Source organism: Strix aluco, chromosome 3, assembly GCF_031877795.1.
Source record: "Strix aluco isolate bStrAlu1 chromosome 3, bStrAlu1.hap1, whole genome shotgun sequence".
In the NCBI taxonomy this organism is placed as follows: Eukaryota; Metazoa; Chordata; class Aves; order Strigiformes; family Strigidae; genus Strix; species Strix aluco.
The window spans coordinates 39,795,213-39,804,561 of NC_133933.1; the positions used below are offsets into that span (position 1 = coordinate 39,795,213).

General features: G+C 55.2%; 1 protein-coding gene across 1 annotated transcript; it reads left to right on the plus strand.

The window, feature by feature from the left end:
- Nucleotides 1-545: 545 nt before the first annotated feature.
- Nucleotides 546-8,681, plus strand: DLK2 (delta like non-canonical Notch ligand 2). The gene is made up of 5 exons (XM_074818231.1): nucleotides 546-618; nucleotides 2,223-2,286; nucleotides 4,761-4,891; nucleotides 5,246-5,390; nucleotides 6,394-8,681. The coding sequence occupies exons 1-5, from the start codon at nucleotides 546-548 to the stop codon at nucleotides 7,169-7,171; spliced, it is 1,191 nt and encodes a 396-aa protein (XP_074674332.1). The 3' UTR covers nucleotides 7,172-8,681.
- The last annotated feature ends 668 nt before the right edge of the window (nucleotides 8,682-9,349 follow it).

Consider the following 9,349-nt stretch of genomic DNA (forward strand, 5'->3'; position numbering starts at 1 on the left):
CTTGTCTGCTAGATCTACTCGACTCCCTGCCCTCCTGAAGGGCTTGAAAAGCAGCCTGGGTGCTGTGTAAAGAGTCAGCCCATCTATTCATTCAAACATGCGCGGGAGGAAACTTGCTTAACATGAAGCGGAAGCCCCCCGGACCTAGGGAGGGAAGATGAAGGTCCCCACAGCTGGGCTGGTATTTCTGGAGGCTTCTGCTCTCTTGGCAGCAGCTAGCAGGGGCAGGTGCTCCAAGATGCGGTGTAACAGCCTGAGCTACTACACGCTCAGGATTGAGTGTAAACGCTCAGTTCTCCTTTACATACATTTTAAAAGGCGTTTTGATTCTTAGTGCTCCAACGTTGCCTTAGAGGAAGGAGTCTGGAAGGACAGAGAGGAGTGCGGTGACAAGTCTGTACAAAACTGGATGTTTCAACTCAAAACTCCCAGGTAGCGGAGAGGAAGGGATGCGTAAAGTGAAGCTGCAGTGTGAGCCAGGGGATTTTTCTGAACTTGCTCTTTTCCTCTCTGGAGGTGTTCATCTCGGTGGGGCCACGCTGACCATGCTCAGGAGCTTCTGTCTCCAGCTCATGTCCTTGGTTTGGATCCTCTTGGCCCATCACCAGCTTGCCCAAGGTGAGTGTCTGTAGACACAGGTCCTTCTCTTTTATATCCATCTTTCCAAATCTGTCCTTGGCGTTGCTGAAGTCTCCTGAGTTTTCCATGCAAAATAGAGTTGGCGTGAGCTGGAAGACCAGAAAATGCTGCTTGGTCCTCCAGCACCTGGGGGGTGACTGGTGGCAACTGTAGAGATTCTCGCTCTGGGGCCCATGGGGGTGGCAGTGCCTGAGCAGACCAGCAGTGAGAGGTCCCGCTGCTCTGTCTCTCAGTTAGGGTGAATGAGAGCCTGAACCAAGGAGCCTGTTTGGAGAGGCAGGGCGAGGGGGAAAGAAGATCCCAAAGCTGAACAGCTAATCCTGGATCCCATGAGACAAAATCCCTTCCCAAAGATTAGTTTGCTCTCCCCCTGCTCTGGATAAGCAATGAATTCCCAAAGCCATCTGCCAGGAGAGTTGATTACAAATAGGAAAGTCAATGATACCCAGGCTTGAGCTGAGCAGTCCCAGGATTCTGCTCCAGCTCCCACAGTGGCTTGTTTTGGGAGGTTCTTATCCTGACCAGTGGGACCTGCCGCCTCACTGCAGCAAAAATGCATGCATGGGGGATTTCTTCCCGTGCTCACTTCCCAGGCAGAACATCACACAGCTTGGGGAAAGCCTGTGCAAGCACCTCTTGGCTTGGGGGCTTTAACCTGCCCCGGTCCAGGGTGGAGGGGCTCAGTCAGGTAAGGGCGTTCATCTCCTGGGCCTGGCCTGGGATCACACTGGGCTCCTGGAGAAACCCCCTGTCTCCTGACATTTGCTCTAGCTCTACTGCCTATGGAACCGGAGCAAGCCAGCTTCCCTGGGGCTAAGATGCCCGCAAGTGATGGGACAGAGGGAAAGGTGGAGATGAAAGGGGACACTTGGCTGGAGAAAGCAGGCCAGCGCTGAGCAGAGGATGAGAAGTGGCACAGTGAGGCCATGGCTCAGTTACAGCTTCTGTGGCCTTTAAATAAATAAACAGAACTGGATACCTGGCCCCATGTGATGCCCAGTCCTGCCTCCCCGCGCCGGAGGGGGAATGCTGGCAGCTGGGTTCTGGCAGAGGGCAAGAGCCCTGACCAGGCTGCTCCATGCCAATAGTTGTCCCTGGGAAAAGGGACATCCTGGGAGATAAAGAGGAGCCATTCTTTCCATTTCCATCCTTGATCCCTTTGTGCCCCTTGCAACACCTGGCCCTGAGCTTTCCCACCATACTTGCTGGACTACCATGGGACCAAGGTCCCAGGTGTGTTAGGACCTATTACACAGGTTTCCTTGATGCACGGGCAACCCCAGCTCTTGCCCAGAAGGGTCCAAAGTCTAAGGGAGGCAGCAGAGGGGGAGTGGGGAGATGATCAGAGACCAGGTAGTTTTGAAGCAGGGTCCCATTTCTCAAAGGCAGTGTTACCACTGCTTGCGTGACTGCGAAATCCTCATCTCTCATGTGGCATCCAGCCATTGAAAGGGAAGTCCCCCACCTTACAGTTCTGTGGAAGGGCAGGCTGAGTGCTTAGGAAAATAAAAAAGGCTGTGAGCCAGCAGGGAGTCATCTATGGTCTCTGCTTAATCCAGCTCCACCCATCTCCTGCCTTGTAGGTGATGACTGCAGCGAGCGCTGTAATCTCGCCCACGGCTGCTGTGACCAGGATGGGAAGTGCAGGTATGGCTTGTTCTTGGCTCTCTGCTCCTGCTGCCCCTGACCGTAACTGCTCTCCCTCCCTTGGTACTGTGTCCCCGGTGCCTACACCCCTGCCCTGAGCTGAAGCGCCTCCTCCTTCACTCGCCCACACCTGGAATCGACAATTTTGCTCTCTTTTTACCTGACACCCTCTGGAGTGGGAGATTTTGATCCCTCAACTTCTTGCTGGTCCCCTCCAGACTTTACTTCAGTGCTTCCAGGGTCCCCCCTGCCACACACTGACTGATGTTGTTCTGCTGAGCCCTTTTTGTCTAGATGAGAGCTTAGGACAGCCCAGCCATGTCTGGGTGATGGGTGGCAGCCTTCATGTTCAGATACGATGGGGAAGGTCATCAGGCAGCAGGGCAGGCTTGGGGGTCAGCTAGCTTACTTGGCCTCCTCACTGGTTGAGATGGGGATGCTCTCCCTGGGGGCATGGAAGAAAAGAGCGGCCAGTGTGCACATAAATGTCTGAGGGCATCAGGGGTCCTCTCTCAGAAGCCTGGGCTGTGGTGGGGATCTGCAGGTGTTTTCATAAAGGGCTCACCAGCAAGCTGAGGGCTACCGCAGCATATGTGCGCACGTGATCCCTGGCATCCCAGCTCCATCTGGTGCCCAGATCCGGTGGGGGCAAAGCTCAGAGCCTGACCCTGCACTTCAGCCTAGGGAGAAACCACGTGGCTGCCCTGGGCTGCCATGGCCCCAGACACTGCCTCTTGCCCCACTGTAGGGCCACCTGAAGACCCCATCCTGCAGGGCAGCCCCAGGAGGAGCAGGCTGCTTCAGACTGGCCCTGACACGTTCTGCAAGGGGACAGACTGACTGCCCACTGCCACCCCATTCTCCTCGCTGGGACATGCTTAGCTCCATTCTGCAGCACAGCCTCCAGTGACACACCACGCCCGGGCCACTTGTTCTCACCTAATGGAGCAGACGTGGCCTGGCAGTGACCATAACCGCACTGGGGAGCATCAGGGAGCATCCAGCTCTGGTTTTGCTGGGCCCCCGATTGCAGTTGCAAAGTGCTTGCTCCTCCCTGAGCCCTTTTGGCAGCTGCGTCTGGTTGGGGGAGCTCGGTGCTGCGAAGCTCTGGCCAAAGACACCGCACTTCTCCATGTGGCAGGTGGTCCAGCTGCAGGTCTCTCCAGTGGAGGCACACATGAGTTGCTGCTCCAGATTTCAGGCCTGCAGAGCATTTGCTGAACCCTTCAGCAGCTTGTCAGTACCCCACTGAAATCACCTCAAACTCAGGGAGACTCAGCCGCTTACCTGGCCCCCTCCCTGGCAATTTTTAGATTGTCCATCTCCGTTTTAGAGAAGGGGAAGAGTTGATGGTGCCTGCTCCCTGCCCCCTCTGGGTACTGGAGGGTAGGGGTGCTCACAGCCCTCTGTAAGCTCATGGCTGTCCAGTTATGAATGCATTTCCCCAGACTCTATCGGGCACATGGTATCGCCTCCATTCTCATCAAAAAGCCTCTAATTAACATATATATTTATTTTTTTTAATCATTTTCCTCATGGAACAACCTGCAGTGACAATAGCCAGTCCAGGTGTGAAAGTGTCTCCTCGAACCAGCATGGGAAAGGTGCAGTCACCACATATTGCACTGAAATGAGCCCCAGCCATGAAAATGAACCCCCTTGCTTACTCTAGAGACTGTGTTGGTTTTGTTAGGTTTAATTTCGTGCTGTTTTGAGTACAGCTTTTGTTGCGGCTGGTGCCACCTCCATTCAGCTCTTGTATTGTTGTCACTTACCTTCCCCCTTGGAGCTGTCAGGTCTGAGGGAGGCCACTGGAGCAACGCAGCTTGGCTTTACTTAGCCATCACCACTGCCCCACTCTTCTGGGGCCAGAAGGCTTGTTGTGTGATGTAGGTTTTCCCATCATGCTGCCCTTGAGAGCTGGCTGATAAGTCTATTCCATACACCAGCCGTGGCAAGCAAGGTTTCGCAGCTGGATTACGGTGCACTTTGGATGAAAAATGACGTTATAATGCAAAGGGATGCAATGAGACACGCAGCCCTCAGGGGCTTCTTGTCCCTTTCCCTCAGGGAGTTCAGGGTTAGGGATGGGTCTTTTATCTGCCTGCCAGACTGGCTGTGCGATGAGGGAGGGCAGGAGTTGCTGAGCTAATGCAGTGGTGTATATAGAGCGGTTTGCTGGAGGAGAGCAGTGGGACATGGGCATTAAAACTGAAGCTGCTGAGCTCTGTTTCTGCTCCCTCACTCTCCCTGGCTGCAGAGGGTGAGTTTGTTCCCGCTCTGTCTGCTTGCTTCCTTGAAAGATGAGGTCAATACTGACCTCCTCTGGAGGAGGGTGCCAGCAGGTTCATGGGGGGCTTTGGGAGGGTTTCCCAGTGCTGCCGTATCTGCAGGAACCCTGCATGGCAGGCAGTTGGCTTTTCTGCAGCCCCTGCTTGGTTTTTATCATGCTGCCATGCCCTGTCCTCCTGCAGGTGTGATCCAGGCTGGGAGGGCGAGTACTGCGAGGAGTGCGTGCGTATGCCGGGGTGTCTCCATGGGACATGCCACCAGCCTTGGCAGTGCATCTGTCACACTGGCTGGGCCGGCAAGTTCTGTGACAAAGGTGAGTGAGTCGTGGGCTGGACATCCCAGCCTCTGGTGCTAAGGCCAGAAGCCTAGCACGCCCTGCATGGGCGGGTGAGCCAGCATAGCCAGAAGCCACCTGGGTGATGCCACTTGTGCTGCCCAGGAGATGGGATGTTGCCTGGCTGCCACACCTGGGACTGTCCCCTTCCTGCAGAGTAAGTCAGGCTGCCAGCACCTGCTCCCTGGCTGCATGGCCTGCCTGTTGGAAGGGAGGAGGGAGAAGCTCTGATCATTTCTGCATGCCCACTGGGTTTGATGGGCTGTGTTCAAACTGAATTGGCCACATCACCCCTCTTTTCTCACTAATTCCCACCTTTTTCTTTCCCCTCAGACATACACATCTGCAAACACCAATCCCCATGCCAGAACGGGGGTCAGTGCATCTACGATCGAGATGGGGAATATTCCTGTCTATGTCCAGAAGGCTTCCACGGAAGGGACTGTGAGATGAAGACGGGACCATGTGAGAAGGCAGGGTGAGACATGGCAGCAAGGGCAGCGAGATTACAGACAGCATTACAGAATCACAGAATCATCTAGGTTGGAAAGGACCTTGAAGATCATCTAGTCCAACCATTAACCTAGCACTGACAGTTCCCAACTACACCATGTCCCTAAGCGCTATGTCGAGCCTACTCTTAAACACCTCCAGGGATGGGGACTCCACCACCTCCCTGGGCAGCCCATTCCAATGCCTAACAACCCGTTCTGTAAAGAAATGCTTCCTAATATCTAGTCTAAACCTTCCCTGGCGCAACTTGAGGCCATTACCTCTTATCACTCATTACTTGGTTAAAGAGACTCATCCCCAGCTCTCTGCAACATCCTTTCAGGTAGCTGTAGAGGGCGATGAGGTCTCCCCTCAGCCTCCTCTTCTCCAGACTAAACAACCCCAGTTCCCTCAGCCGCTCCTCGTACGACATGTGCTCCAGACCCTTCACCAGCTTTGTTGCCCTTCTCTGGACACGCTCGAGTAATTCAGTGTAGCTTTGGGTCATGCGCTGCCAAGTGGCGGCCCAGCTTGGCACGTTATCTGTGGATTTCCATGCGCTAATGGAGTTAAGCCAAAACCATCTTTGGCGTTGGTTTAGCCGCGTGCACCACACAGTCCCACTGGGACAAGGTCTGTGTTATGATTTGAACAGATTCCCGTCCCTCGCTGCTGTAGGTGTGATGAGCTGACACCCGTCATGCCTTTGGGGGAGCATCAGCAGGGCACATTTCCTCTTCAGATCATTTGGCCAAAGACCCTCCCTGGTGGGTGGTGGGTCCGTGCACAGCCACAGCCTTTGAGGAGGTCCCACAGCCTCTCACTCGGGGAGGCAGAAACTCCTGCCTGGTCTTCTGGAGGTAGCTGCCCCCATGCAGAGAGCCAGTGCCGGACTCACTGGCTACACGAGCAGCTGTGTTTACCTCCATGGGGCAGGGGAAGCTGCTTGCTCACCAGGGCCGTGACCTGCCCTTGCTCTCTCCACGCAGGTCTCCGTGCAAGAATGGGGGGCAGTGTCAAGACGAAAACGGCTTTGCCAGCAACTTCACCTGCCGGTGCCTCGCTGGCTTCGTGGGGGCTCTCTGTGAGAACAACGTGGACGACTGCCTGATGCGTCCCTGTGCCAACGGTGCCACCTGCCACGACGGGATCAACCGCTTCTCCTGCCAGTGCCAGGTAGGCTTCGAAGGGCGTTTCTGCACCATCAACATCAACGACTGCGCCAGCCAGCCGTGCAAAAACGGGGCAAAGTGTTATGACCGCATCAATGACTATGACTGCTTGTGTCCCGACCGTTTCACTGGAAAAACCTGCGAGATCTCCATCCCTGAGCCCACCTGGGCTCCCCCCTACCACCCTGTGAACCATGAGAATGGTGGGGGTGTGAAAAGCACCACCAGCGAGATGCCAGTGGTAACACAGCCAGAGCCTGTCAGGACTGCGGTCACAGGGCGGCGCGTGGCCAACCACAGCGAGAAAGAGCCAGGGGGAGGGTTGTTGAAAATCTCCGTGAAGGAGGTGGTGACCCAAAGGGACTCGGGGCTGAGCGAAGCCCAGCTGGTGACAGTGCTGGTGTTCGGGGTGCTGACAGCAGTGCTGGTCCTCATCACCGTTGTGCTAATACTGAGGAACTGGCAGAGGGGCCGTCAGAGGTCAAACTGGTGCCAAAGCCCTTCTCAGGCTGCAAGGAAGCTCCAAGACCAGGAGTGTCAGGTGGGCATGCTCAACACCATCCTGATCGAGCCCAGGAAGACAACAGAGCTGTGACCTCCGAGGACTCTGAGCTGGGCCCTGGCAGGTCATCGTGCTAGCAAACCCCCCGAACTGCAGCCTGGGGAGCCACGCCAGCACAAACTGGGCAGCGGGGAAGGGCTCCCAGGGCAGCGAACGCATCAACAAAACCCCTGGGTGTCAAGTATGGGTGTGATGGCCCCGCCTGGGTTTGAGCTGCCTCCCGCCCAGCTGGCGCCCACAGGCATCTGAAAGCCGGGCTGTGTTGGGGCAGCCCCGCAGGGGAGTGGCAACATGCCACTTGCGGCAGCCCACGCCACGCAGTGCCGGTATGGCCCAACGTGAGCTCTCAGAAATGGGACGGGTAGTGCTGAGGAGGGCACAGCCCTCTTGCAAGCCCAAATTCTGCCAGGCCCTTTGTAACTCTTCTCTGTGACTACTGGAAGGGGCTTTGTCCTCATTTCTGCTGGTGTTGGGATGTTTCTTCTGGGGCTCTCGGGACAGCTGTGGCTGCACAGGCCTCCCTGCCCCTGTACTGGATGGGGTGGCACCCGGCTATTTCTGGAGCTTGTTGTTTCAGATGCCATGTCCCTAGAGAGAAAGCAAACACCTTTGCTCCCTGGCCTTGTGGTTCTGTGAGCCAGTTCAAAGAGACTCTGGAGATCATTTGGGGTCTCCTTGTGCCCTTCTGCCCTGGTAATGCCCCCTCCTCTTGCTGTCAGACTTGGGGTTACAAACACATTCTGTACTTTCCTCCCGATGATCTTCTTCCCCTACTTACCAAGCTGTCCTTTCTGGTCTGGCCACAAATGACCAAGCTCCTTCCCCTCTCCAGTGTGCACTTCTGCCTCCCCATTTGCTGAGGAGGTCCCACAGCCCATTTGCGGACAAGGAGGAGCACGGCCTGCTCCCCTCTGGGGTCCTCTGGGCCTGAGCTGGTCCTTCTCATATGCCCTCACAGGTGAAACTGGAGACAGACAAGGCTGGTTCAGGAGCAATACAAGATCCAGATTCTCCTTTCCTCTTCCAGTCACTCCAAGGCAGGCAGCTGGCTCTAACTTCAAATCAGCCATTGTAGCGTTTCTTGATACAACAAAGGTTAAGGTCCCCTTAACCTGGATGTGAGGACAGGCTGCCAAGCCTGGCATGACCACAGGAAGTAGATACAATACTGCCTTCTCCACCATTGCTAAAGCACGGCTAAGAGGCAGCAGATGGCCAGGTCACTTGGCCTTTGTACTAGGTCTGCTCCTGCCTGTCCTGGTTGGCTGTGCAGCAATCAGCGTCTCCCTGCCAGGGCCAGGGTTTTCTGTGCACAGAGGGCTAAGCAGAGGGGTAAAAAAACCCGCAACCCAAACCGTACTACTGGCCTGAAGGGTTGCAGAGCTGGGTTCAAGACGGTGTGGAGAGCAGACAGAGTGAGCACTCAGCCAGGAGGGAGACCTGGGAGAGGGGACTGGGGCTTCACCAGAAAGATTATTTTTTTAATACATGGATGGATGATGTACCTTTATCAAATAAAACAAACACAAGCCCAGAAACAGTGTATCAGAGAATCGTAAAATAATTTAGGTTGCAAGGAACCTCTGGACACCAACCTCCTGCTCTCAGCAGGTCCAATTAGATCAGGTTGCTCAGCTCCTTGTTCTGGATGAGTATCTCCATCACTTCCCTCAAAAATGCAAACCCAGATAGTGGCACAGGAGTTGTCCTGCCCCATACACTGGCTGCAGGGGTGGAGATGGCTCCCACAGCCTCAGGAGGAATGGGACCTGCCTCAGGACAGCGTAGCAAAGGTGTGTGCCTGCTCGGCATTGCTTTACAGTGTTGGGGAGAAGGGGAAAACCCAAGACTTGAGTCCAAGGATGCCAACAGGAAGAGCAATCTGATCCTAAAGCTGAAAGCTGCCGTGGGTATTGCAGCTGCGAGCAGGGCAGGAGGGATAGGGAATTTCCCTTGGAAAAGTGGTCTTGAAATAAACTAGCCTTAGAGGCCTTTAATGTAATCCCATTCTGGCCTTTCAGGGGAAGGTCTTCTCCACTGTAAACTGGAGGAAAAGCAGCAAGGTGCCTGGGTGCAGCCTTCTGGGCTTGGAAAGGTCAGCGCCCTCTGAAAGCAGTAGGGAGCGGGCAGGGTTGTCTTTGTGCAGAGAGGGTACCACTCCAGTATCTCACAAGAAACTCTAGGGGGAAAAGGGGACAGGGACCTGAAAAA

Excerpts from the sequence above, each read along its gene's own strand:
- DLK2 (XM_074818231.1), top strand. The coding sequence starts at position 546 with ATGCTCAGGAGCTTCTGTCTCCAGCTCATGTCCTTGGTTTGGATCCTC. Across the intron at positions 619-2,222 it reads CCATCACCAGCTTGCCCAAG|GTGATGACTGCAGCGAGCGC; the intron begins GTGAGTGTCTGT and ends CCTGCCTTGTAG. Across the intron at positions 4,892-5,245 it reads CGGCAAGTTCTGTGACAAAG|ACATACACATCTGCAAACAC; the intron begins GTGAGTGAGTCG and ends CTTTCCCCTCAG.